General features: G+C 52.4%; 10 protein-coding genes across 10 annotated transcripts; 5 read left to right on the top strand and 5 right to left on the bottom strand.

Annotated features, from left to right (window-relative positions):
* The first annotated feature begins 953 nt into the window (after nt 1–953).
* ctpA (Cu(2+)-transporting P-type ATPase CCC2) lies at nt 954–5,075 on the top strand. Its single transcript, XM_071040009.1, has one exon. The coding sequence runs from the start codon at nt 1,361–1,363 to the stop codon at nt 4,910–4,912; it is 3,552 nt and encodes a 1,183-aa protein (XP_070899479.1). The 5' UTR covers nt 954–1,360; the 3' UTR covers nt 4,913–5,075.
* A 901-nt stretch (nt 5,076–5,976) lies between these two features.
* Nucleotides 5,977–7,886, bottom strand: BJX68DRAFT_236417 (uncharacterized protein). Its single transcript, XM_071040010.1, has 5 exons — nt 7,781–7,886; nt 7,623–7,668; nt 7,508–7,556; nt 6,804–7,443; nt 5,977–6,743 (listed from the first exon to the last, which is right to left on the bottom strand). The coding sequence occupies exons 1-5, from the start codon at nt 7,788–7,790 to the stop codon at nt 6,316–6,318; spliced, it is 1,173 nt and encodes a 390-aa protein (XP_070899480.1). The 5' UTR covers nt 7,791–7,886; the 3' UTR covers nt 5,977–6,315.
* Nucleotides 7,887–8,096: 210 nt separating this feature from the next.
* BJX68DRAFT_236422 (phosphoribosylaminoimidazole carboxylase ADE2) lies at nt 8,097–10,138 on the top strand. The gene is made up of 4 exons (XM_071040011.1): nt 8,097–8,626; nt 8,690–8,787; nt 8,843–9,800; nt 9,866–10,138. Exons 1-4 carry the CDS (start codon nt 8,161–8,163, stop codon nt 10,060–10,062), a joined length of 1,719 nt encoding a protein of 572 aa, XP_070899481.1. The 5' UTR covers nt 8,097–8,160; the 3' UTR covers nt 10,063–10,138.
* A 65-nt stretch (nt 10,139–10,203) lies between these two features.
* Nucleotides 10,204–14,332, bottom strand: BJX68DRAFT_236424 (uncharacterized protein). Its single transcript, XM_071040012.1, has 10 exons — nt 13,624–14,332; nt 13,524–13,563; nt 13,441–13,466; nt 13,045–13,372; nt 12,801–12,991; nt 12,475–12,748; nt 12,279–12,418; nt 12,093–12,223; nt 11,685–12,039; nt 10,204–11,619 (listed from the first exon to the last, which is right to left on the bottom strand). The coding sequence occupies exons 1-10, from the start codon at nt 13,672–13,674 to the stop codon at nt 10,417–10,419; spliced, it is 2,739 nt and encodes a 912-aa protein (XP_070899482.1). The 5' UTR covers nt 13,675–14,332; the 3' UTR covers nt 10,204–10,416.
* A 170-nt stretch (nt 14,333–14,502) lies between these two features.
* On the bottom strand, nt 14,503–17,450 carry BJX68DRAFT_236426 (peptide alpha-N-acetyltransferase complex A subunit NAT1). Its single transcript, XM_071040013.1, has 3 exons — nt 17,323–17,450; nt 15,249–17,213; nt 14,503–15,192 (listed from the first exon to the last, which is right to left on the bottom strand). Exons 1-3 carry the CDS (start codon nt 17,402–17,404, stop codon nt 14,729–14,731), a joined length of 2,511 nt encoding a protein of 836 aa, XP_070899483.1. The 5' UTR covers nt 17,405–17,450; the 3' UTR covers nt 14,503–14,728.
* Nucleotides 17,451–17,561: 111 nt separating this feature from the next.
* On the top strand, nt 17,562–18,588 carry BJX68DRAFT_236427 (uncharacterized protein). The gene has a single exon (XM_071040014.1). It carries the CDS (start codon nt 17,628–17,630, stop codon nt 17,892–17,894), a length of 267 nt encoding a protein of 88 aa, XP_070899484.1. The 5' UTR covers nt 17,562–17,627; the 3' UTR covers nt 17,895–18,588.
* A 1,713-nt stretch (nt 18,589–20,301) lies between these two features.
* On the bottom strand, nt 20,302–21,442 carry BJX68DRAFT_236430 (MIX23 family protein). The gene is made up of 2 exons (XM_071040015.1): nt 21,136–21,442; nt 20,302–21,067 (listed from the first exon to the last, which is right to left on the bottom strand). The coding sequence occupies exons 1-2, from the start codon at nt 21,206–21,208 to the stop codon at nt 20,556–20,558; spliced, it is 585 nt and encodes a 194-aa protein (XP_070899485.1). The 5' UTR covers nt 21,209–21,442; the 3' UTR covers nt 20,302–20,555.
* Nucleotides 21,443–21,551: 109 nt separating this feature from the next.
* Nucleotides 21,552–22,838, top strand: BJX68DRAFT_73469 (putative formamidopyrimidine-DNA glycosylase). Its single transcript, XM_071049676.1, has 2 exons — nt 21,552–22,230; nt 22,288–22,838. Exons 1-2 carry the CDS (start codon nt 21,638–21,640, stop codon nt 22,796–22,798), a joined length of 1,104 nt encoding a protein of 367 aa, XP_070899486.1. The 5' UTR covers nt 21,552–21,637; the 3' UTR covers nt 22,799–22,838.
* Nucleotides 22,835–24,215, bottom strand: BJX68DRAFT_73483 (uncharacterized protein). The gene has a single exon (XM_071049677.1). The coding sequence runs from the start codon at nt 23,754–23,756 to the stop codon at nt 22,878–22,880; it is 879 nt and encodes a 292-aa protein (XP_070899487.1). The 5' UTR covers nt 23,757–24,215; the 3' UTR covers nt 22,835–22,877.
* A 3-nt stretch (nt 24,216–24,218) lies between these two features.
* Nucleotides 24,219–26,434, top strand: nar1 (iron-sulfur cluster assembly protein NAR1). The gene is made up of 2 exons (XM_071040016.1): nt 24,219–24,537; nt 24,600–26,434. Exons 1-2 carry the CDS (start codon nt 24,433–24,435, stop codon nt 26,241–26,243), a joined length of 1,749 nt encoding a protein of 582 aa, XP_070899488.1. The 5' UTR covers nt 24,219–24,432; the 3' UTR covers nt 26,244–26,434.
* Nucleotides 26,435–26,465: the final 31 nt, after the last annotated feature.

Below are 26,465 nucleotides of genomic sequence, written 5' to 3' on the forward strand. Positions count from 1 at the left end.
CGCGGATCAACACCATTCCAGCGTAAGCCACCATGAATTGCGGACGAATCAAGGGCTTTCAGTCTTGGGGCCCTCCATGGCCCTCAAGTCCTCAAGGTCGTCCTACTCCTGCCTCTTGAGTCCCCGGTGGCAGCTTCTAATCACGCCCAACGACCCCATTGGTGTCATTGCAAATCAGGAAAATGGTAGACCTGTCTCGTAGTCGCGCAATTCCTGATTCTGATCCTTTTACGCATCCTGAATTCGGTTGTTCTGCTCATACTCGTGGTTTCTGAACATGATCGTATTGCCCGCTAGCGACTTACGGGTAGTTTACTTGCTGATCGTCAAAGCATCACATCTCGCGCAATTGTCGTTCACAATGAGCTGTGCTTAAAGTTGGATCGACGAACTCCTCCGTCTGGTGAAAAGGCGCAACGCAAGATATATCCTGCATTGTTCGAAAAGTGGACAGGCGGATGGTGGAGGGGTTTCAAGTTTCATAGAGCGTCATCCTACTGTAGTTGAAACGACTACCCAAGGCGGACGGTGTTTCGAGTACATGAGGTCCATCTCCGAGCGCCTCAAGTATATCAAGTTATTACCAACCGCTCGCTTCGGTTAATCTTGCTGATGAGAGCTTGAAAGAAAAGACCACGTATCAATCAAAGCTCTGCAGTTGGGATTTAGCAGCCAAGCTTGATTTTCTTCAACAATACGGTTACGCCTTGTACCAGGGTATTGCGCCATCCTCAGCAGCAACTCTCTGCTCCGGCGATTGAGCCCTTGAAGAGTCAATTCAAGAATAACTAAAGCCTATTGGAGGGGAGATGGGCCCTTGCTGAATGATCGTCCGGTACTCATTGTCTTTGTGAGGAATGGCGCCTGGAAATTATTAATACGACGCCAATACCGCCAAGATCCGTTCGCAGGCCTCCAAGATTCCAGAAAATCTCCCCAATATCCCGCTCTTCCGCGAACAATGGGGGCAGATGATGAATATTAGCATGATATGAGCAAGGGTTATTGAATCGATAGTTCATCTGGAGCTTGATGGGCCCTACCCGGAGAATAGCTTTGAGGTTATTATCTTCTCCCTTGCTGGAATACTTAATACCAAGCGCCTATCTCCCCGAGTGCGACTGAATGCAGCGCTGCTAAGACTCCTTAAGAGCGATCGGATTCCGTTGCTTCCGCCGCCCCATCTGAGTAATTTCATTCTTACTTCAGGCCTCGCCCACGCCCTTTCGCGTGCCGCAGGCTCCCTTTCTTCTCTCAAGCTCTTCTTTATCCCTGGGACTTCCGCGGTCGCTCGTATGCGGTGACAACAACCTTTCTCCGGCTTCTTTCGCCTGGTTCTTTATCTTTGCCCGTCGATACGATGGCGGTGTCGAATACGATAGGCGCTGGCTCTTCGCCGGTCCGACCAACGCCGCAAATGGCTACCACAACCGTCAGCGTGGAGGGGATGACATGCGGCGCCTGCACCTCTGCCGTGGAAGGCGCCTTTAAAGGTGTCGAGGGCGCCGGTGAGGTGTCTGTGAGTCTGATGATGGGCAGGGCCGTTATCCACCACGATCCCACTCTCCTTCCCCCCGAAAAAGTCGCCGAGATGATCGAGGATTGCGGTTTCGATGCAGCGGTCATATCCACGGACAGTTCGTCAATACCAACGCTGGGCAGCAATACCAACGAACAAGTCGCAACCGTCGCGACCACAACGTTGGCAGTGGAGGGTATGACATGCGGGGCTTGCACATCCGCAGTTGAAGGCGGATTGACGGAGACGCCTGGTGTGCGCTCCGTCAACGTCTCGTTGCTTTCTGGGCGAGCGGTGGTGGAACACGATCTGTCGACGATCTCAGCGGAGCAGCTTGCCGATATAATCGAGGATCGTGGCTTTGGGGCACGGGTGCTGGAAACCTCCACGCCCCAAAGCGGTCCGCGCGGTTCCCAGGATTCTACAGATCCCTCGTCGCAATCGATGGTCACTACTGTTGCCATTGAGGGCATGACATGCGGTGCATGTACTTCCAGTGTGCAGGGTGCCTTTGACGGCGTGGAGGGTGTCATTCAATTCAACATCAGTCTGCTCGCCGAGCGAGCGATTATCACCCACAACCCCAATACGCTTACGTCCAGGAAGATTATCAACATGATCGAAGACGCGGGATTTGATGCAAAGATAGTCTCGGAAGTTCTGTCGCACTCTCAAAAGGGTGGCTTGAGTCGGATTACACTCGACCTTCATGGTCTGCGGGACGCCAACGCTGCGGCTGCGCTTGAGGATACCCTTTTGCAAAGATCGGGTATATCGTCAGCTGCTATTTCCATCGCCACGTCAAAATTGGTGGTCTCCTACGACACCTCCGTTATTGGTATCCGTTCAATCGTGTCGGCAATTGAAGCTGCTGGCTACAATGCTTTACTGGCGGATGCTGACGACAACAACGCTCAATTGGAGTCGTTGGCAAAGACTAAAGAGGTCTTGGAGTGGAAGCGCGCCTTCCTGATCTCGCTGTCCTTTGCGATCCCAGTGTTTCTGATCAACATGATATTGCCCATGTACCTCCCAATGCTCGACTTTGGTTCGATTCAGATCATTCCAGGCCTCTACCTCGGGGAGGTTGCTTGCCTGTTTCTCACCATTCCCATTCAATTTGGTATTGGAAAGCGATTTTACGTCACTTCATTCAAGTCCTTGAAGCACCGCGCGCCTACCATGGATGTCCTTGTCATGCTTGGCACTTCCGCAGCATTCTTCTACAGTGTGTTCATTATGGCCGTTGCCATTGTCCTTGAGCCGCATGATCGGCCCAGCACTGTTTTCGACACAAGCACCATGCTTATCACCTTCATCACCCTTGGGCGATGGTTGGAAAATAGGGCCAAGGGTCAAACTTCTGCTGCGCTTTCTCGACTCATGTCTCTCGCCCCCTCAATGACAACTATCTACGAGGACCCGATAGCGGCCGAGAAGCTAGCGGAGCAATGGACAAAGGAGGACCCAGAGGAACAGAAGCCAACTTCATCGAGCTCAGGCCCATCTGTGAGCCACAAGATCATCCCTACTGAGCTCATTGAGGTCGGAGATATCATCATACTCCATCCTGGCGACAAGGTTTCGGCGGATGGAATTGTGATCCGGGGCGAGACTTATGTTGACGAAAGTATGATCACTGGAGAAGCGCTTCCCATCCACAAAGTCAAGGGCAGCACCGTCATCGCGGGAACGGTAAACGGCACCAGTGCGATCGACTTCAAGGTTATTCGCACAGGCAAGGATACCCAACTCAGCAAGATTGTGAAACTGGTCCAGGATGCCCAGACAAGTCGCGCATCCATCCAGAGGATGGCCGATCTCGTGGCCGGATACTTTGTTCCCAGCATCATCAGTCTCGGCCTGATCACTTTCTTCGGATGGATGTTTGTGAGCCACCTACTTCCCAACCCTCCGAAGATTTTCATCGCCGAAAATGGCGGTGGCAAGGTTATGGTCTGCCTGAAGCTCTGTATCTCCGTCATTGTCTTTGCTTGTCCTTGCGCTTTGGGACTTAGTACACCTACGGCCGTCATGGTTGGCACTGGTGTTGGCGCGACCCAAGGCATTCTCGTCAAGGGTGGCGCCGTCCTCGAGGCCGCAACAAAAATCACCCACGTCGTCTTTGACAAAACTGGAACATTGACGACAGGGAAGATGAGCGTAGCGGAAGCCAAGGTTGAGCCTCAATGGACATCGAATGATTGGCGCCGCCGTCTTTGGTGGCTTATTGTTGGGCTTGCGGAAATGAACAGCGAACACCCCATCGGCAAAACGATTTACTCAGCCGCACGGACCGAATCGGGCAATGCTGGTGAAACTGGACTTCCTGGAAGCCTAGGTGACTTTGACGCTTGTGTCGGTAAAGGAATCTCTGCCTTGGTCGAGCCATCTTCTGATGCTGAGCGCATTCGGTACCGTGTGCTGATCGGAAATGCTTCCTTCTTGAGATCCAGAGATATCCTAGTTCCAGAGTCTGTTGAACAGGCGTCCGAGGCACCAGGGTCCAAGAACTGTCAGGTCGGCATAACGCAAATTCATGTGGCGATTGATGGACACTTTGCTGGCACCATTCTGCTCCAAGACACCATCAAGGTAACCGCAGTGGCTGCCGTAGCAGCACTGCATCGCATGGGGATCTCAACCTCACTGATCACCGGAGACTCGCAAGCGGCTGCTGCCTCGGTGGCTTCGGCCGTTGGTATTCCAGCCGACTCTGTCCACGCCTCCGTTTCCCCGTCCGACAAGCGATCCATCATTGCAGCTCTTCAAGAGACCGGTGACTGCGTCGCAATGGTCGGAGACGGCATCAACGACTCCCCCGCCCTCGCTACTGCTTCTGTCGGTATTGCCCTCGCCTCAGGCACCGACGTGGCCATGGAAGCTGCCGACATTGTCCTCATGAGACCCGATGATCTCCTGTCTGTTCCTGCGAGTCTCGCCCTGTCACGCTCGGTCTTTAACCGCATCAAACTCAACCTTGTCTGGGCGTGCGCATATAACGTCATCGGTCTTCCATTCGCCATGGGTCTCTTCCTCCCCTTCGGTGGGTTCATGCTACCTCCAATGGCGGCCGGTGCTGCGATGGCCCTCTCCAGCGTCTCCGTCGTCGTGAGCAGTCTTCTCCTGAACTTCTGGAAACGCCCGTCATGGATGGACGCAGAGCTCCTTGAGAAGGAAGTTGACTCTGCCTCTGAGAGCACCCGGAAGAACTGGTTGGAGGCGACTCTCTTCTCTTACGCAACCCCCAGCGCCGCTCGCAGAAGCCGCCCTATACTATGGATCCAGGGCACAGCTGCCCGGATTGGATCAGTTTTCACCGGACGCCCGGTGCGGACGGCGGACTACGAGCCAAGCTACGTTCCTCTGCAGACGGTTGAGACAGCTGTCTGATTTTCATTGACTATTCGCATGATTTTTGATGACTTTTATTTGCTGATCGTGTTGATGTGGTTGTTTCCGATTTTCGCATGATGTTTCTCGCAAGATACCTATTTCTCATTTACGTCAAATGTCCTATACCAACTTACAATGAAGAAAAACATTACATCTCTTACCTTTAGATCCCTTCTGCACAAAAACGTAACAGTGAATACGGGCATGGACCTGGTAGCATGTTGAAAAGGCAAGAGATACCCAGGTAGTCATCACGGGTTATACCTGCCATGTTATGTATCGAGGAATTGCTCCGTCCCATTTCTACTCAACAGATGAAAAGGGAAAGCGCACCATGGTCCGGAGGCTCAGTCCAACCTTTCTCTATTCATCAACCTTGGATGACCCAAAACTGGAAAGAGCTAACCCACGCCCGCGGTCACTGGTCGCTCTTTCCCAACATATGAATGAGATGAATAGAGAAACTGCAGTGCATCGCACATTCCGTGCTAACGTAGTTGAGTATTGAAGGAAGGAGCGATCGAGTCGTTCCCCAGTCGTGCCTGAACTTTTTTAATCAATTGCTCGGGTTGTTCCTTCCCAAAGTCTTCAAATATATAACGGAGAGGTTGGGCAACTGCATGCATCGCACCTACCCTATAGTTGTAGTTGAGCGTTGAGGAAAGCGCGACCCAAGGGTTCCCCGGCCGTGCCTGCCATATTGTCTTTCTATAACTAAAGGTCATTCCTTCTTGTCATATATTCTTACAAAGGAAGGAAGGAGCACCAATGGCTGCACCTTCCTCTTCTAGTCGCATACCTAGATGCACATAGGAGGAAAGAGCTACCCAGTCTCCGATAATCGTGCCTTCCTCCGTTGTGGAGCTCATTATAAGACGTAGAAGGAAAGAGCTACTGAGGTGGTCCACGGTTGCACCTGCCGTTTTCGTGAGGGATGGGTCGTTCCTTCTATATCTGTCTTTGGAAGATAACAGTAAAGAGCGGGCAACGGTTGCTCCTTCCTTCAATGGTCAGATTGATACACAACACAAGAGGGAAGAGCGACCTAAGCCGCTGCCTGTCGTGCCTGCCGTGTTGGTAGTAAACGGGGGGGTTTTCCCATTTCTATATCTTGGAAAGTGCAATGGGTACATAGCACCTTCCTTGATTGGGCGGACAACACGGGGTTCATGGAAGGAAAGAGCTACCCAGCTGCGAGCGCACAGCACCTTCCCTTCTTTGCTTCCGTCTGAGCACTATTTCGGCCACAGGTAAAGAGTTTCTTCGAGGAGGTCAGATTTCAGGTCATCATTCATAAAACAAGCAGTAAAAGTCCAAAGATACAAGCAACACAAGCAACACATGCACCAAGCCAGTTCATTCTTCATTTCGCCGCCTCCACAGAGCTAAATTCAAGCCTGCTATCGCTTCCGGGCCTCCTGCGGTATCGTGGGCTCATCGGACAGTGTGATATCTCCGTCCCCGTCGGCCTCATCTCCAGATACAGCCGTGGTCGTGGTCGCTGTGCTCTCTCCCGCTCCGGTGCCAGATACCTGGGCGGCTGGTTGTTCAGCGGCTGGTTCACCAACCGAGGAGGGCTGATTGTCTGCTCCAGCATCCGTCCTGAGCAGCGTCATTTCCACCCCCTTGCCGTCCTGGAGGCCCATATCCTCTACACCTAGGACAGCAGGCCCCCGTGCGTGAGGAATTTCCTCTGTAGGCTCTGCCGTCATCTCACCCTCTGGTACTTCGGAAGCGGCGAGGGTCGGCTGTGGCTCTTGTGTGGCTGAATCGACGGGTTGTGTGAGAAGTTGCTGCTGGAGACCGGGGACTGTAGTTGTTATGGAGACTGCGCAAAGAAGATTACATTAGGGAAGATTATGGGTAAGCAACGGAAGGAGGCAGTCACCTTCGCCTAACCCCGCTGTTTCAGCTCCCGGAGACGTAGCATTGTTCAGCCAGGGGATCGGGGTCAGAAGAGCACCACCCAAAGACTCGTCACTCCCCAACGAATTATCAGTCAAGATGAATGTATTTTCTGCGCCATTGATCGTGCCATTCGGCTGCGCTGTAGTTTGCAGCGGAAGTGGGAAAACGTCGGCGCTACTCGTCACGGAGATAACCCGATCCACAGCTCGTAGATAAGCGGGAAGTGTTTTATAATGCGCGTTGGGACGCAGGATAAGTTCCGCAAGTCGTTGGATAGTGTGTGGGGGTTTGGAAGAGAAAAGCGATCTCAGAGTTGATTGGATAGATTGGTGAATCAGGAGGAGAGGTGCGGGGAGAGCTGTCGTTGAAGCGCCTACCTGAGACGCGGGAAGTGAGTCGGGAACGCGTTCCGTTGACGACGGAGGATTAATTGATGAGGGAGGAGGACGGGGAGGAGTCTGGAGGTCTGGCGGAGCGGCATTTTCCTTGTTGCTGCTAGAGGGGACGGAATTCGGATCGTGGAGAAAGGATGAGGTTGGGTTCAGGTATTGCTGGTGGAATCGGAAAGGGGTCGTCGGCTCTGGAGGGGCTTCGGGCATTGGAAAGGCATTGTAGATGATCTGTGGTGACTGTGTGAGCTATATTGCCTCGATTATTTGGGATTGATGGAGCCCTCGTGCGCACGTTCTCCAGTCGCTCAAGCAACGGTTCGACCATTCCCGGCCATTTATCACTGCGGCGAGGTTATCAGCATACGAAACGGCTCTGACATGTACTCTTGACTGTGGGATTGGCGTACAGATCCATCAAGCCGCCATTGGCGGCTATCTCCAAGCTCTCTTCATCTGTCCGAATGACGACGTTAGTCCGCGGGAGCTCCAAGGGTTACCCAACGAAGATGCAAGAAAAGGAGAATCCGGATGTGACCGCCTAAAGGCTATACGGAGGGGCAAGTACCTAAAGCCATCTCTCCCGGAGATTCTGAGGCGCGGGCCAGTCGGGGTGATGCGAGAAACAAGCTTAAGCTTCAGGAACGCGATGCTTTGCGCTGCGACAACTGATGACATGGGTACAGATTACCGTACCGTGTTACTTACGGCCTGCCGCTGTGTTATTAGTTGCGGGGCATCGGCGGCTTTCCCGTCAAGCCTTCAGCTGTGATTGGTGACCTCTCGGAATGCTTATCGTGTTTCACGTGATGATACCGGATTTTTTCCAATTTTTCCTGATTAGGCCGATTGCGGAGCCACGGAGGGGTTCGCGAACTTCCTGTGATTCATCCCGCAATTCTACAGTCTTCGACCTACCCCTCAATCTACCTCTCGCTAGTCACCAAAATGTGGAATTCTCGCAAGGTCGGCGTCCTCGGCGGTGGCCAGCTCGGCCGCATGTTCGTCGAGTCCGCCAACAGACTGAACATCCAAGTCAACGTCCTCGATGCGGAGAACGCCCCGGCGAAGCAAATCAGTTACCACGACGGCCATGTTACAGGTTCATTCAAGGAGCGTGAGGCCGTCCGAGAATTGGCGAACAAGTGCGACGTTATTACCGCGGAGATTGAGCATGTCGACACCTATGCCCTGGAGGAGGTTGATTCGCAGGTCCAGATTGAGCCCAGCTGGCAGGCAATTCGCACGATTCAGAACAAGTTCAACCAGAAGGAGCACCTCGCCAAGTTTGGTATCCCAATGGCGGAGCATCGCGAGCTAATCGAGAACACACCGGAGGAATTGGCCAAGGCCGGGGAACAGCTTGGCTATCCGTTGATGCTGAAGTCGAAGACTATGGCTTATGATGGGCGTGGTGAGTCAGGACCTTTAAGATCTCACATAGTCTCAGACATAGCTAATTGGATTTGTTGGATAGGAAACTACCGTGTCAACTCCAAGGACGATATCCCCGATGCTCTCGAATTCCTCAAAGGTCGCCCATTATACGCAGAGAAATGGGCTTACTTTCAGAAGGTTGAATCTACCGCACCCTGTACAACAATGTTGTCTAACGCAAGATACAACACAGGAACTTGCCGTCATGGTCATCAAGACTAAAGACTCCGTCCTCTCATACCCCACCGTTGAGACCGTTCAGGAAGACTCCATCTGCAAGCTCGTCTATGCCCCCGCGCGCAACGTCCCCGACGACATCAACCAGAAGGCCCAGGAGCTCGCCCGTAAAGCTGTCGCAACTTTCGAGGGCAAGGGCGCTTTCGGCGTTGAAATGTTCCTCCTGAACGACAACTCTCTGCTCCTCTGCGAACTCGCCTCCCGAGTCCACAACTCCGGCCACTACACCATCGAAGGATGCGCCCTCTCCCAATTTGATACCCACCTCCGCGCCATCCTCGACCTCCCCATTCCCCCCGAGAGCGTCCAAATCCGCCAACCCTCCATCATGCTCAACATCATCGGCGGCGCCGCCCCAGACACCCACCTCAAAGCCGCCGAAGCCGCCCTCTCAATCCCCAACGCCGCAATTCACCTGTACAGCAAGGGCGCTGCGAAGCCAGGCCGCAAGATGGGCCACGTCACAGTCACGGCGCCCACGATGCACGAGGCAGAGAAGTACATCCAGCCCCTCATCGATGTCGTCGACGACATCCGCTCCCAGCGCACCGACATCAAGACGAAACCCGCCCCGTCGGGCCCCACAAAGCCCGCACCCCAGGTCGCAGTCATGATGGGCTCGGACAGTGATCTCAAGACCTTGGTTCCCGGCCTGAAGCTCCTCCGCGATTACTTTGGCATCGAGCCCGCCGTCGATATCACCTCTGCTCACCGCACCCCGACATTCATGGCAGAGTACTCTGCTTCTGCCGCCGCGCGGGGAATCAAGGTGATTATCGCTGCTGCAGGCGGTGCTGCTCACCTCCCCGGAATGGCTGCTGCGCATACCGTTCTCCCTGTCATTGGTGTCCCGGTCAAGGGAAGCTCCTTGGACGGTGTTGATAGTCTTCACAGCATCGTGCAGATGCCGCGAGGTATGTCTTCCTTCCGAAACCCATAACTCACCTATAGATCGAACGGTGCTAACATTCTAATATAGGTGTCCCCGTCGCCACTGTCGGCATCAACAATAGCATCAACGCTGCCCTCCTGGCCGCTCGCATCATCGGTGCGTTCGACCCTGCCATCCAGCGCAAGGTCGAGGCGTATGCAGAGAATGCTCGGGTCGAGAACATGGAGGTGAAGAACACGAAGATGCAGGAGCTCGGGTGGGAGAAGTACTTCAACCAGATGTAAGGGAGGGACTATTTACGATTAAGAAAAGTTGATTATAGATGATTAATAGAAGCGCCATGTTTAAGTTTCCTACAAACTTGTTTCGAACTACGCCTTGGAGGATTACTGCACACAAGACGGATGGTAAGAACGAAGAGGGTACTCGATTGAAGACTAATAGTACAGGAAAACGTCACTCTTACAAAAATCAGAAACCAGTTGGGAATCAAGAACCAGACGAAACCAAGCGACCGTGACAATTAGGTATTCTGTTACGTTAGGGAAGAACAAAGGAAATAAGGTGTTACACTGCTAGAGAGAAACAGAGCTCTTCACTCTAACTTCAACCCGACCTAGACCGCGATCTAAGTGGAATTACGCGGTCTGAGGGTTAAAGGTCGGCTGCACGCCCGCGATAGCCGAGATGTCCTGAGCGGGCTTGCCGTTTGCGTGGCCGTTAGCATGACCGTTTGCATGACCATTAGCATGGCCATTGCTCACGACAGGGTTGTAGTGCTTCGTGTGGCCATTGGTCACTGCGGTACCACCATTGGCAAGGGCTGGAGCACCACCGGTTACCGTCGGGCCACCGACTGAAGGGCCGCCGTCGGTGAGACGGCCACCGGCTAGGGCACCACCGTTGACGGCGGGCCCTTGAGGAGCGGCAGCAGCGAGACCGCCAGCAGCACCAGCGCCGGTGCCGGCGCCGCCGGTGGTCTGACGATCACGGAGCTTGCTCTCAGCGGTTTCGTGCGGCTTGCGAGTGATGTCGTCTGGCTTGGGGATGTTGCTCGACTCTGATGCGGAGCCGATGGTGAAGATGGGAGATTCCCAGCGGTCGCCCTTGCGAGCGAGTTCGTCGTACTCCGTGGCCTTGGTGGTGATGCCACCGGGGAGCTTGATGTCCGGGAACAGGGAGCCCTTGAGGGTGGTTGTGGTCTGGACCTTTGTACCGCGCTGGGCGACTTGCTGGGCCTGGCGCTTGCCTTCTTCCATCTTGCGGCGGATGGCATTGATGTAGCGGTTGTAGATGTTGGGGGCGTCCTCGGGGTTCTCTTGCACATGGCTCTTCACGCGCTTGGCTTCCTGGTGGACCTCGTACGCAAAGGCGTCGGCCTTGGTGAAGGCGTCGCGGATCTGCTGCTCGAGGACGCGCTGGATGACGGGGCGGACGACGCGGAAGAGCATGGGCTTGAAGACGGTGAAGAGGACCTTGTGCTTGGACTTCTTGAGCTTGATGTCGATGTCGTCTACCTTGACCGTGACCTTGTCGAGCTTGACGAAGTTCTGGCGGTCCTTCTTCTGCGCCCTGGAGGCGGCGATCTTGAAGGAGAAGCCCTCGCCGCCGAGGAAGATGTCCATAATACCGGTGTCGGTGATGGAGGGGAAGCCCTGCTTTTTGTTGATGTAGTAGCTGACGTCTCGAAGGTCGGCCTGGATGCCAGAGACTGAGATCATCATCTTGTTGTCCTTCTTGTTGCTGATCTTCTTGCGGCCCCAGCGGAAGTAGTTGTCGCTTCCGAATTCGACCACATTGGGCATGAGGTTGTCACTCTCAATCACCAGGTTTTCAATGACCTATGATCTTGTTAGCGTGCATTCCTCCCACCTGGAGAGAATGAGAGATGCAAAGCTTTACTTACCACATCGGCCATAGGGTCAGACACCTCAATTCGCGGAACGGGAACATATCGGATCTTCTCGAACACGGCAGGGACGATGACATCCCTGATATCCTTGACGAGGTGCTTCTTGAACTTGACGTTGCCGTCCTGATCGCGGCCGAGGTCCTTGAACAGCTTCTGCAGCGAGTCGCGGAAGGCCCTGTTCTGAGGATCTTGGTTGAATTGGGTACCAAGGAACTTGATCTCGTCCAGGACGCGATCAGTGTGGCTCCTGTAGCGGTCACGAAGAAGGAACTGGCCGTGCTCAGCCAGTTCATCGTACTGGTGGCTCCAGTCGTCCTGCATGACGTAGCCTTGCTGCTGCAGAGTTTTGCTGGAATGTATATTAGGATCGTGCGTAGAGGAAACAGCTCTCTTGGGACTTACCGGATGAAGGTGTTCATGTTCTTGAACCAACCCTTGAGTTCGGGGTCTCTATCAGCATCGCGGTAGATGTTCTCCAGAGCATCGAAGAGGTCATCGAGGGACGTGCTGTTGGCGAAACGCTCGAGCAATGTCTGCTTGCAGTTAGTGGCTCCTCCAGTTTGAGCCAAGATCACTTTCGCTACTTACACGAAGGTTCTTTTCCATCCTCTGGACCGAGCTACTGCCTCGGGTTCCTTGAACACTTCCGGAGCCCTGCTGAGCCATGTGCCTTCCACGGCCACCATACTTCTCAGCGAGATCAAGCAAGGTTTCGATGGCCTCCTGGTCTGTACGCCAATAATATTAGCATCATCGTGCTAGAACGACTAAAGAGGTTACTCACAGTCACGGTGGCCTTGGATCTCAATAATCATCTTCTTCAGGCGCCAGATAGTCTGATCACGGCGCTCCGGCGGAATCTTCTCGGACAGGTAGTCAACGGCCCTGCCGCTGAGCTCTTGGGCACGTCCTCTCTGGTTCTCAGGGATCTTCTCCTGGGCGTGCTGCGCGGCAGCATTGACACCAGCATGAGGGTCAACATCAGAGGTGTCCCTGGGCTGTTGGCCGCCGGTGGCAGCCTGCAAGCCTGTATTGGCAACATCGGTCGCGTGCTGCTGCTGTTTGGACATTAGCAGATGTTTCTAAGCTATAGAAAGCAGTGACACTCACGGCTTTGTTCTTGCTGAAACGAGACTTGAACTGGTCTCGGTAGCCAGCAACGTCAGGCTTCTCATGCCAGACATTGTCCTCAGCGGGCTGATCAACCTGGGACAACTGCTCTTCAGAAGGACGGACTTTGTTGGCGGCCTTTTGCGAGGCATCGCCAGCAATATCGCGGGCAATAGTGATGGCGTCATTTACTAGGTAGCATGTCAGAGTGTGAATAAATCTCAACAGAAAGATGTCCACTCACCAAGCTTTCGGAACTCGCCATTAGTGATGAGCAGGGTTCCAAGGGACTTCAATCCCTCTCGTGCCCTTGCGGCATCCTGCTCGGCGGACTCTTTGCCAACAGCAACATCGGGCTTCTGCACCTCATCCGCAGATATGTGCTCGGCCTCCCAGATGAATTCCTGGAGCAATTGACCGTCATTCTTGCTAAGGAGGAGTGTCTTTGCCTGTTCAATGACCTTCCGCAGATCTTCAACAAGGACTCGACCTTCCTCGGATAGTTCTGGGGAGGGCTTCGTGAGGGCCTTTGAGGCCAGGGCAGAGTTCAAAGCGATGTCACACTGCTTGTTCTGTGGGACAAAGGGGACGCTGGTCAGCGGGGCCTTTGAGTAGAGTTTAGAGGAAGGTATGAACTCACTGTTGGGAGCTTGCCATACTTGAAGGCTAGTTGTTCATGTCAACAATGATTCTCGAACTATACCAAGTGGGCTCGTCTCCTACCTTGGAACATGCCATACAGCTGCAGCTTTGTATTGATATCCTATACGCCAAGGATTAGCAACAAATCACTCTCAATGGTATAGTAACAGCGAGAACTAACCTTCTCCTTCTGTCGGGTATCTGTGGGAACATTGACCGCTCGGGAAGGCATGATGAAAGGCTTTGGGCGCTATCCGCAGCCAAGAGAACGTGCAATTAGGATTAATAGGTGGTGGGATGAGATTATTTCACGGGTATCGATTATGTCCTTCAATTGAGATGTGGAATCCAATCAAAGGGAGGAGGGTTTGCTCGGGTGTTGGTTGCAAAATAAACAAATCAAGGTTGTAGCAAGGGATGCGTTACTGGGGTATCACTGGTAATCACGGGGAATAGTTGGTGTTGGAATGTAAGGGAAAAGTTCAAGCAAGAAAGTCGCAGCAAAGAGGGGAAGCTAGGAAGAAGTATTATAGAAAGTTCAGTCCCATCTCCTTGGTATCAGGTCAGAGTGACGTTTGCGTGCAACGGCAATCAACAAGTATAGCTCAGGGAGGACGAGCAGGGATGATATCATGATAGCCATCCATTACGATTGACTTGAGTACTTGGCACTGATTCAAAGGTGGGAGGGCAGGATCGTCGTTTGGACAAATCGAATCGTCGATTTCTAGCTTTTCATCTGGATGCCTACGGAGTAGTTCGCCAATGATGCACGAACCTGCTCGAGAACGACGCGCGGGCTTAAAGCAAGGACTGCCGAATAGACTCGCAGGGCTTTTGGCTTGGCCAAACGGCCATTTGATGCGGTCCTTGCTGTGGACTTTGGAAGCATTTCAAGTCAAAATGGACCCAATAACAGGGCTGAGAGCTGGGTCGGGCCTCGACCGTAGCCGGGTCGTCCAACGGTGATGTCATGACGTCATCAACTGAGCTTAGAAGCTTCAGGTTCACCATCTTGGGTCGCTATGATATTGACGCACCATGTGGGAAAGAAAAAAAATTGCGTCATTTGCTCATAAATTTTCTGTAGCTTGCTAGTATATACTCCAAGTTCAGAGAATAATCTCCAGTTTTTTCCTGCCTATACTCGTACATGGTTTCTTTGCGGTGTGGTCGGTGTAGAAAAAACCAGAATCGAATCTTGTTTCTATAGGCTTCGCTGAAATGCATGGAAACCAACAACAAGACCAACTATAATCCTCAAACACCAACAGAAATAGGTAGAACTAAGCAATTCGGAACAAGGTCGACTCCGGCCACTTGCTGCTGGCCTTTTCTGCGTAGGCCGTCTTCGCGGCCTGGTTGCTTCCCCACTCGCCGAGCAGGTCTAGACCCGCAAGCGCTGTCTCGAGGGACACAATGCTTGCATCCAGGGTCGAGGCGAGCTCCTTTTCGGTTTCCGGTTTGGACTCGGGTGTCAAAAGCCGTTGACATGTGAGGTAGGCATGTTTGTGGGGTACACTGTCCTTGTTCTCGGAGAGGAAAGAGGCGTTCCATTCATCGAGCTTCTGCGATTTAGGAAGGAGAGCCTCGAATTCCGAGTCGACGACCTCCGCGACCTGAGGTGGAAGTGGCTCGGAGAGCTTGTCTAGAGCTTGGCGGAATTGGAGCAGTTGAACGTGGAGAGTGGGGTTGGAGGCATCGATAGAGTGGGCCGCGGAGAGACACTTGAGAGCAAGTGCATATTTGCCTAGAAGACCAGTTAAGCCATAGTATACTATTGTGAGGGAAAGGGGTTGAACGCACCTCTTCGTAGATGTACTTCGAACCCGAGGGATTGGGCCTCGATATTCTTGGGGCAATACTCTAGTAGCGGCGTAAGGAATTTCAATGCATCCTTGAGCGGCTCCTGTGTCTGGACAAGCTTGTTGCCAAGAGGGTCTGGATCTTCTTTCTTGACTTCTCCTTCCGTGCTCTTAGGGTTTGCAGCAGCCTTTCTGATAGCCTCCCGTTTCTCTGCCTCGGCCTTCTCTAGCCGTTGCTGCTCCTTCTTGGCCTTCTTCAATGCCTTCTTCCGTTCGGCCTCATCGGCCTCGCCCCCACCATTGACAGGGAGAGGGCCATAAGCTAGATCCGGTTGGGCATGGAGAAGCAAATAGGCCTTGATGGCGGAAAGAGCGATCCGGGCGTAGAACGGATGCTCGCGCAGGCGGTCTTCCCAGCGAACCATGTCAACATAGGCACGAATCATGCCTTTCCGTAGAGAAAAGCTATGGAAGTCGAACTGATCTTCTTGCCAGACATCAAAGATATTGAAAACGGCATGGAACCGCTTGAGGGCCAGACCAAGCTTGCGCTGTCGCAGATACGACTCGCCGTCCTCTGTCAAATACCACACACATTGCATCTCATGAAGGTCGCCCAGAGCACCGCCCACGGTCTCATTTCGAGTGAACTTGCTCATGTTGTGTAGTGCCTTGTCGTTCTCGTTGTTGCGGAGTTGATATTTGGCAGCTTTGGAGTTGATGTGGCGGTCCTTCTCGTCCATCTTCCTGGCTTTCTCCATCTCCTCAGCTGCCTTCTCGAGGTTACCATAGTGCTTCCAGATTCTGGCCTTGGTCATCTGGTACTCAACAGCCTTAGGGGATAGTTCGATAGCCTTCTCGACATTTTGCATGGCCTTGGACAAGTCCCGACTAAGGTGGTAGTTGTAATGCTGGGCGAGGAAGTAGTAAGCGGATGAGAGGAAGTCGTTATTGTCCTTAGCGGCAGAGCCGTCGGTGGAACCGTTTGATTGAGGGGTTGAAACGTATCCTTCTACGAGTTCCTGAACGGTATCCCTTTTGCTGGTGTTAGTGTAGAGGAGTTTAATGTTCGCAAAGAGCGAGGGAACACCCTTTTTCAGCATACGTTGCAGGTACGCATCAGCCGCCTGCTTGAAGTCATCTCCTTCGAGGAAATCCAGCGGAATTCTACGAGGAGCATCGCCTCGCGGGTACTTTTCGGCCCATGAATCATACACATCCTTCAGGGCCTTGTGGTCATCGCTGGAGATATCATTGGCTTTGATCAAGCCATCGTAGTAGAGGGAGTTTTCTGAGTTGCGCTCTAGGAGGGCAGTGTATGCTGCGGCGGCTTCCTCCTTCTTGCCGAGGCGGAGGAGATAGTCCGCTTTCATCTCCATCACCGCGAGCACATCGGAGATGCGGTGTCCCACCGATTCCAGGTGCTCCAATGCCTTTTCAAGGTTTCCTGACTCGGCAATAACCATGTTCTTGTATAATGTAGCCTCGGAGTGCTCCATGTCCGATAGCGGCGGCGGTGTCTTTAGGGTCTCCTCGTATGTCGTCAGCACCTTTTCAGCTTCTTCCAGATCGCCGGAGAGGTGGTGCGCGATGGCGAGAGCGGTCCAATTCTGGCGGAAGGCGGGCCTAGCTTGTAACATGGTGGTCCTGCTCTGTATATAACCCTGGTAGTCGCGCATTTGCATCTGGAGGAGTGCGAGGTCGCGCTGGATGGGTTGCGATTCCGGCTCGATCCTCAAGGCGAATCGGTACGCCTTGATAGCCTCCTCGTAGTTTTTCTCTGCCCGATAAAGCAAGCCGTACACGTGCCAGCAGATATGAGACTTCATATCGTTCTTCAGCGCTTCCTTCGCCAGGGCGAAGGCCTCCTCCTGTTGTCCTTGGTTGCTCATGATGAGAGCTTTCATCGCTAACGTATCGCCATGGTTCGGAGTCTTTCGGAGGATTTGTTCAGCAGCTTTGATGCCTGTTATTTTCTCAAAAGAATAAGAAGAGAAAAGTATGATAATCAGCCTTTTACGTCCGCCCACATAAGACATCGACACCAGCGTGGGCAATTGGAGTTCAGAACTCACCCTTTTTGTACTGCTTGTTCTCGTAATAGCGAACCACCTGTCGGAACAGGGAGGCGTCCTTCGAGCTCAATTGCTGCGGCATGGCGGGCGTTGCAAAATTGTGGACGGAGTTTTGGTCGAGGAGAAAGGTAAATGAAGCTGGATGTGCGCGGGGGAGAAAAGCGGAAACGAGGAGCACGCCGCGGCGGCGCAGCAGGAGCAGCAATCAGGCAGCGATAAGCTCAGCGCTGGGGCAAACAACTAAAACCAACATCTAACATCCAACTTCCAACTCACAACAGACAATTGCAGTCAGAGCCAGGCCCATGCCGAAAGTTACTCCCTTCAACCTTCAGTTCGGCGCACCAGTTCCTCGAGGACAAGACGAAATCGTTACAGTATCCGAGGCGACGCTTTCGTGCAGCTCCCTGCAACCACCCCTTTGGCTAGCGCTAATAGCGAGCGTGTCAGCAACGATTATTGAAGTGATATCAATAAGCGCAGCTGGGAAATACCCAGTACAATCCAGCACCGTCGATATGTCGAGTGTTTGTGGTTGTCAAGCTCAGCAGAGGCGCAAATTTAGTGCATAACAGAATGCGTGCGAGATGCATAGCAGAAGGCCATCCCCAGGAGTTCTTATCAGGCGCAGGTAATAGTGCGCCTTCTCAAGACTCTCGTGTGACATACATCATCCTTCGTCTCATGCGCAGCACCCATCATTGAGCCACCGGGGTCAATCTCAAACCACACACTCTGTTTTACGAGCAGTACAAAGGGGCTCTACTATTTCCCCTTTCGATAGGGTAGAACGGAAGCATAAGTTAGGCGGGGATCTCATGGCCAGAGCGGATCTCTTGTTGACAGTCGAGGCTACCCGTTTGCTCCCGGCCTGGGGTATTACAGACTCACTTCTCAGCCTGGTGGCTTAGAAACGGATCAACGGTGATTTGCGGCGGACAACTTCCTCAGAGGCCGAGCCTATGAATTTGCCATCCCCAGACGCCAAAGCCCTCCGGCGCGTAAAAGCTCCAGGGTCTAGGAGATTTTGGCATGCCTTTTCAGCCAGACATGCAGCAAACGCATGCAAGGACCCCCTTCTGGCTTTGGCTTTGGACCATTGCCCGGGTATAGACTACGGCCTTCGGCCGGGAGGCCTTGCTGCAGTTTCTATATCAGCTAGTGACTGTCATCTGCAGTCGCCCTTCTAGTGGGACCGCTGACAACCCTTTTTAAACAGCAGTATTCAGCTATTCGACAAACAGTTTCATTATCGCACCGTACGACTCCTTCTCTCCGTTTGTCTACGCAGTCTCAAGCGTAGATTATCCTTCGTTGTCAACTCAAATAAGCCCCAGGGCCTCGCACAGTCTATCTTCTGATTGCTCCCATGAAGATGTCGGGGCTCAATAGTCGTCTCCTCGTTCCCACTTGTCAGCCAAGAGCTCTTCTGCAGCCGATCTATCTTCGGGCCGCCATTGTAATGTTTTGCGTAAGAACCCAAGAAACGATGCCTTATTATCACCCTCGAGACGTATTTCACGTTCCTCAAGGGTCTGTGTTGGGATCTCAGCACGGCCTCGCCAATTGCCTGTGTAGATTAGCATCTCATGGGGTTGAGAAATTTGACATTCGACAGCACTCACCGTTCTCATCCCAGAATCTCAGACTGTTTTGGCTTGGTTCCAGGAATCTGATGGAGGGCGGCCCTAGCAAAGCAATCATTTCTGCGTATCGTCTAGCTTGGTCAGGTTCAGTATCAAGGTTGGGAGTCTCGGAAAAGTGTCCTTTCTCGAAAAGTGTCCATGCTTGGAATCAGAATAGATGATATTCCGAAAAAAAAAAGGGTAGGCATATTATCCCAGTGAAGATTGGCTCGTACCATTTGGCCCACGGCCCAAACATCAACTTTGTTATCCCATTCCATCTCTAGCATCACTTCTAGTTCTCAATACAAACTTGGCATGACAAGGCCGACTTGATTGCCGCTTTCTGCTATTCGGGCCTCTCCAGGATCAGAGAGTACAGGTTGCCTAGTTGACACAGGCATTCCACGGGTAGAATATATTGTTTGTTCTGGAAGCTGCTTTCTAGGAGACGGATCTGATAATTCTCTTCTTCTACCCAGAAAGGATTGATTCATCCCCGATCCCGAGGAGGAGATTATTTGGTTAGGCATCTCATACGCAACGAGATTAGCTGAAATGCGACAAGTGGCTAGTAGCAGGCTGGTATACCTGTGTGTATAATGTTTTCTCAGTGCAAATAATCTAGTGCAAGAAGGACATAGCGTATAGTGAGTTAAAGGAGTTTTAGGGCAGCTCATGAAATCGTAGATATCAACGCCAGTTAGTGCATAAAGAAGGCATGGATGCACACCATGCGGCCTAGTTACTTTAAAGTAGTCAAGGGAAGCCTAACATGATTCTTGCTAGGGTGTTCTTTCTTAGGTCCTTCATGACTTCTACCTCTTATAGTGGCCGCCTACTCTAAATGTGGACTTTTAGAACTCGGTAGCATCTCTCACTTCAAGATATCCGTGTTTGTTGATTTGACCAAGCAATCAAGCGAGTCTTACTTTAGATCTCGGCATAACCATACTGTTTATGCCGATCAGAAGCCGAGCTTTGCCAGTACCTGGTACCGCGAATTGAGGACCTCTCCGATTCTGGCAGGGTAGTAACGTTCTGCCAGATAACCTGGAAGTGCCTCTTCTTCAATTTCTACCGTTGGATCGATGGTATCGATCCTACTTCTGGAAAAGCGCGTGCTAGTGAAGTGGTTCCCCGGTTCGCGATTCGGAGAAAGGCAAACGACGGGCCTGCAATCTGAGAGGCCTCAATATTGTTGCAGTTGCACCCGAACTGGAAGATCTGAGATTTACAATATGCTCTACCATTTAGTCCCGCGCCATCAACAATCCGAAACAACTGTACCTAAGCAGTGGGATCTTGTGTGGCACGGCACGCAAGCAGCAATGATTTGCTGGTCCACCAAAGAGCAATTCTCTAATGCTGCTGTATATATTCTATATCAGTATATAGTCCTCAGAGATCCGAACGAGAGCGTGGTTCCGCATGGGTCAGATTATCTGCAGGATTGAGCAGGATGGATGTTGATATAGAAATACATAAAAATATTCAAAAGGGGAGTTTGGGTCCACGACACCTAGGATATACATTATGTACAGTCGCTCCTGAAGCAAGTACGCCGTTGCCAACACGTAGTGATTGCCATAGCTTTTTGGCTTTTCATCATCGCTGTGTCTTCTCACGCCAATTATTGAGAGCCTCCTCCCAACCCCCAGCAGAACCACCGCATCGCTCCGAGACAAGCCCCCAGGTCCGCGAGCGTATAATCTCCTCAACCGTCCGTTGGTTGCGAACCAAGTTCGCCAGCGACTCCGTCCTCGCCTCTCTGGGAAAGAATCGAGCAGAATACGGATCTAGCCGCTCATCAACGACACGCTCTCGATCCCTCGCGGACTCCGTCTCCCGAAGTAGAAGATCTGGGTCCTCCGGGTCCGGACTCGTAGCGACACCCGCGCAATATGTAAGAACATCCGATCTCGTCTGCCATGATGGGAACAGCACTTTATCCTGGAAGCCTTGGCAAGCGGCCGGGTCTATTGTTCGACCGGCTCCTGAGTCTACCTGGCGGGCTGCTGTGGAGGACGGGTCGAACCCCTCGCGGGCGGGCGTGAAGAGGGCATTAAGGTTTTGCGTTATTGAGTCGTCTATCGTGGATCTGGAGAGGCTTAGGAAGTCTGTATTCAAGCACGAATGCACCAGTGAGTCCACGCTCTGCACATGCGGCTGTAGGGCTGAGTCGTACCTCGTAGTAATCGTTCGTTGAAGCAGAACTGAGGGGTGAGCCCCGGAGCTTGCGTAGAGGATGCTTGAGCCATCTTCCGACCCTCAGCTCCTCCGATCTTCTGCTCCGCTTTTGCCGCTGTGTCCCAGAACCACTCCAGGTTGACGAGTTATGTATCGGGGATGGGCTTCAAGCGGGAATGCGGGTTCAACTCGGAAACAGTGTCACAGCCACGACTGGACGAAAAGGTATAGAGGAAAGGGGGAGTCAAACTGTCCAAAGTTTTGTCGGTTAAATTTTGGTCGTTAAGGAGGAATTCGTAAGAAATAGAGCGTCAAGAAAACCATCTGAGGTCATCCGAAAGCCACCCAGTTATCAGCTTAATGAGCACGTGACTCCGTGACCGGTCGACGCGTCTCGAGTTCGTGTTTGCCAAAGCTGACAACAGCTCTCGAATCTGTCCTCTCAGCTTCTTTTATCCGTCCTAACCGTTCTTCAAGGTCCATTGGACACGATAGTCACCATGCCCGAGCTATCAGAGATATACCGCATCGTGCACTTCATCCGCCAACATCTCGTCGGCAAGACCCTTACGAAAGTATCGACCCAAAACGATGACATCGTCTACGGCAAGGTGGGCACAACCGCCGCGGAATTCCAAAAAGCCATGGAGGGTAAAAAGGTTGTCGGGGCAGGTCAGCAAGGGAAATACTTCTGGATAGCCATGTCCTCGCCACCGCATCCCGTCATGCATTTCGGAATGGCGGGTTGGCTGAAGATCAAAGATGCCGATACCTACTATTACCGGACGGACAAGCCAGAGGACAAGGAGTGGCCGCCGAAGTATTGGAAGTTCTTGCTTGAGACCGATGGGGACCCGAAGACGGAAGCTGCTTTTGTGGATTTCCGACGGCTGGCGAGGATCCGGTTGGTGGATTGTCCGGCGGATGAGATTCGGAAGTATACGCCTCTCAAGGAGAATGGGCCTGACCCTGTTGCGGATAAGGATATTGTCTCGGAGGCTTGGCTGAGTGAGAAGCTGAAGGGTAAGAAGGTACCTGTAAAGGCGCTTCTTCTTGATCAAGCTAATATCAGTGGTATTGGTAATTGGATGGGGTTGGTGCTATCCTACGATTTTATTTCAGGTGGGATTGATAAACTGACTCTCTTCAGAGATGAAATTCTATATCATGCGAAAATACACCCAGAGCAATACAGCAACACACTGACAGACGACCAAATCAAAGAGCTCCACACAGCCATTCATTACGTCTGCTCTACCTCCATAGAGGTACTGGCGGACTCGGACAAATTTCCCGAACACTGGCTGTTCAAACATCGATGGAGCAAAGGAAAGAAGAATAAGACTTCGACTTTGCCGAACGGAGAGAAGATCACTTTCCTTACCGTCGGTGGCAGGACCAGTGCGGTAGTACCAAGCGTGCAGAAAAAGACTGGCCCGGTAGCAGGAGATGTTAAGGATGAGGAAGCGAGCAGTGATGAGCGAGAGGTCAAGCGGAAGCGAACAGCTCCGAAGAAGGACGAGCCGAGCACTAAGAAGCCGAGCTCAAAGCGGCAGAGTAAACAGACAGCCAAGACCGAAGACGAACAAACTGTTAAAGCTGAAGACGAAGGGGAAGTCGAAAATTTGGGGAGGCGACGCTCAACACGATTGAGAAAATGAGAAGCTTCGGTTTCGTCCAGTCCTGTCGTGTATATTACCCTCTTGTCATTTCGGTACCAGTGAAATGAGCATTATGTGACTAAACTTTGAGCCCCTCCAGCTTCTGCTTGAAGACGTCGAAGTTGTCGAATCCTGTCTTGTTTTTACCCTTCATAACCGCGAATACAATGTTGCTGAACCACCCTCGGAACTCCTGCTCATCTAGAACTTCGGCCCAACAATTCGCTACCTCGTGAACAGGATTTCCGAACGCACCGCATCCCAGAGCCCCCAGCACCACGTCACGGTGTTTGTTATGCGCGCAGACGCGGAGGGTAACACGCATCTTCTCCTTGGTCCATTCCCTATCCTCAGGGTCGGCAAACGTGGGTGGATTAGTGCGCCTGTTCACCTCGGGGTCTCTGATAGCCGCCATGCTGACAACGCTCACAACTGGAAGGGGTTTCTGCAAATCCATCATCCGATATTGGTTGGTTTGGTTTTCGCGAAATATGACAACAAATGGTGAATAGATCGCCTCCCGCGCTTTCAAAGGGTAATGGTGTTTTTTTAGGGTCCTGTATAGTGTGCTCCGATAGCAGAGCGCCTCCTCCTGGGCGATAGCTCCCCTCAAGAACCCTCCACCCCTGGTTGTCGCATTAGCCATGTTCAGAACGCAAACATGGGCCGCATCGCCATTATCAGTCATTCGCATGTTGGTGAGGCTGATGGCAGCATCGAATGAATCTTCATCCACAACGCGTACTCGAGTGCTGAGATTCGGCCAAAACTTCGAGCGTAGTGGGGTATATCTATCACGTAGACAGATGTACCCAGTTGTCGGGGCATCAGCCAGGTCCAGGATCTCCGGAATCCTAGCCAATGTATCCGCAGCAATCTCTTGCAAGTCGCTCATTTTGGTACTGGGCGCGTTACTGGACGCGCCAGCTAAGAAATTTGACATTATGGCTTTGGACATACTGATCTCTTGCAAAAGATGGGACTGGAATGATGAAGATTTCCTTTGGATATATGTGCAAGGGTCAGGCAATGCAGTCAACTTCTTCGTGAAATATGTCAAGTGACGTCGTCAGTATAAATACGAGGCAGAGTTCAATTGCCTGGGTGTTGCGGCTGAAATAGGCAGATGCCTGGTCCTCTCGCGACAGCCTCGAGAGGGCGATGACATGACTCTTTGTCCAACATAGCACAAAGACCAAAATCTACGGTTCGTTCGACGCCCTTAGCGTTTTGTCAACCTAATCAAGCAAATCAACAAAAAAAAAAAAGAAATCATCTGGTAAATACACCCAGACAAAGAGCAAATGGTCAGCCTGCAGTTGGCGATTATGGTAGCTGCGCACGTGACGCCCCCACTCCGATCCCGGCGATTGGAAACCCCCCAATCTGCGATCTTCGATTTCTTATCGTCACCCCGCGGAGCTTCGTCAAAATATGACCCTCGCCACGCCGATGACAAAGCTCGCGCCTCTCCCATGCGTTCTCTTTCCTTCATGGACGGACCTTGCTTCTACCTCTTCTCATATCTGTCACACAAATCGAAGTCGCGGAGCAGTCATTGAGGTTTTCAAGCATACACCGTCTACTCCTTGACGCCACTTACAGAGCCCCGGGGTACTTTCCCTGTTGTTACAATGAGCGCCATTCTCTCCGCCGATGATCTGAACGATTTCATATCTCCGGGTGTCGCCTGTATCAAACCAGTCGAGTCTCTTCCCCAGAAACCGTCAAATCCAGAGGTAAGTTTACACACTACCTTCTTCGCTTTCCTGAGAACGGAGGTTGATTGGTAATCGATTAGGATCCCTACGAAGTCACGACCGAAGACAAAGTCCAGCCCGAAAACCTCCCTCCGGCGCAGATTTCCCTTACCGATTGCCTTGCGTGCTCTGGATGTGTAACATCCGCCGAGGCAGTTCTGATCTCCCTACAGTCCCATGCAGAGGTCCTCAACACCCTTGATGCGCACCCCGAATTGCGGCCAGGCGACGGCCAATCCGCCGACGAGGGCCGAATATTTGTCGCGAGTGTCAGCCCCCAGGTTCGAGCGAGTCTGGCAGCCACGTACGGGATTTCCGAGAAGGAGGCAGACCACATCATTCATCAGTTCCTGAGCGGGCCGCAAGGATTGAGAGCAGGAGGGAAACATGGGAGCGGTTTTGCTTGGGTCGTTGATACGAACGCTTTGCGGGAGGCCGTCCTGGTTTTGACGGCCGACGAAGTTAGCGACTCTTTAGCAGCTACTTCTGACGGATCGACCCCAAAACGGCCTATTCTATCATCGGCGTGTCCAGGCTGGATCTGCTACGCTGAAAAAACACACCCGTTCATCCTACCTCACTTGTCCCGGCTTAAATCGCCACAGGCTTTATCTGGAACTCTTCTGAAGACTGCACTCAGCAAGAGTCTCGGCGTGCCTGCATCGCGTATCTGGCATCTCGCAATTATGCCCTGCTTTGATAAAAAGCTAGAAGCCAGCAGGGAAGAGTTAACGGACGCTTCATGGAATAATTTTTCTCCTAGCGAACCTCACGCTCCAGTTCGCGATGTCGATTGTGTCATCACATCCCGCGAGCTGCTCTCCTTAGCCTCGTCTCGAGGCATCTCCCTTGCGTCTATACCTATGACATCTCTTCCTCAGTCTCTTCGTACGCCTTTCCCCGACCCGGCTCTCGATGCATTTCTCTTCTCCAAAAGTTCTCTGCCACGGCAAACGACCTTTGCTGGAACTTCTGGAGGTTATCTTTATCACGTTCTCCTGGCCTTCCAAGCTCGCAATCCGGGCAGCGAGATTGTGACGCAGCGGGGACGGAATGCGGATGTCGTGGAATACAGCCTAGTGTCTCCAGGAGGTGAGACGATCCTGAAAGCGGCCCGTTATTATGGGTTCAGAAACATCCAAAACCTTGTCCGAAAGCTCAAGCCCGCTCGAGCTTCTCGACTTCCAGGTGCTAGAGCGACCATTAGCCCTGCAACCGGCGGGCGGCGGCAACCTGTTTCACGCAACGGTGCCGCATCATCAGGCACTGATTATGCCTACGTTGAGGTCATGGCTTGCCCGGGTGGTTGTACCAATGGAGGAGGTCAAATACGCATTGAAGATGCTCGAGAAATCAGCACACAAGATGGTGCTTCAGAAGCAGCTGCTTCAAAGCCATCGCCAAATGAGCTGCGCTCATGGCTCTCTCGTGTGGACGAGGCATACTTCTCGGCTGATTCTGACTTGGATGAAGGGACTGCGTATCCGCAGACGCTTTCTATCGCGGATAACGAGACCAGAATCCGCATGGCGCTGCAGCACTGGTCCGCGATGACACAAATTCCGCTTTCAAAACTCGCCTACACGACGTATCGTGAAGTCGAGAGCGACGTTGGAAAACCGATTGCGCCCAACGACACCACCCGGGTCGTGGAGCTAGCAGGGAAAATTGGTGGTGGTTGGTAGTTGGAGTTGGTTTTTACGCTTTACGATATATACCCGTCTTGTATTACATTTTGCATACGCATTGGGTCGGTTGCATGGTTGATAGATATGGAGTCCTACAGATACTGTAAACGAATCTAAAAGACTTCTAGAACGGATAACACATTAGTAACTCAGAGTCTCGATACAGATGATGATAACGGCCAAGTGGAGGTTCAATGGAGGTGCAAGTAAAGGCTTAAA

The sequence above is a fragment of the Aspergillus pseudodeflectus genome, assembly GCF_044049435.1.
Source record: "Aspergillus pseudodeflectus strain CBS 756.74 chromosome Unknown BJX68scaffold_19, whole genome shotgun sequence".
NCBI lineage: Eukaryota > Fungi > Ascomycota > Eurotiomycetes > Eurotiales > Aspergillaceae > Aspergillus > Aspergillus pseudodeflectus.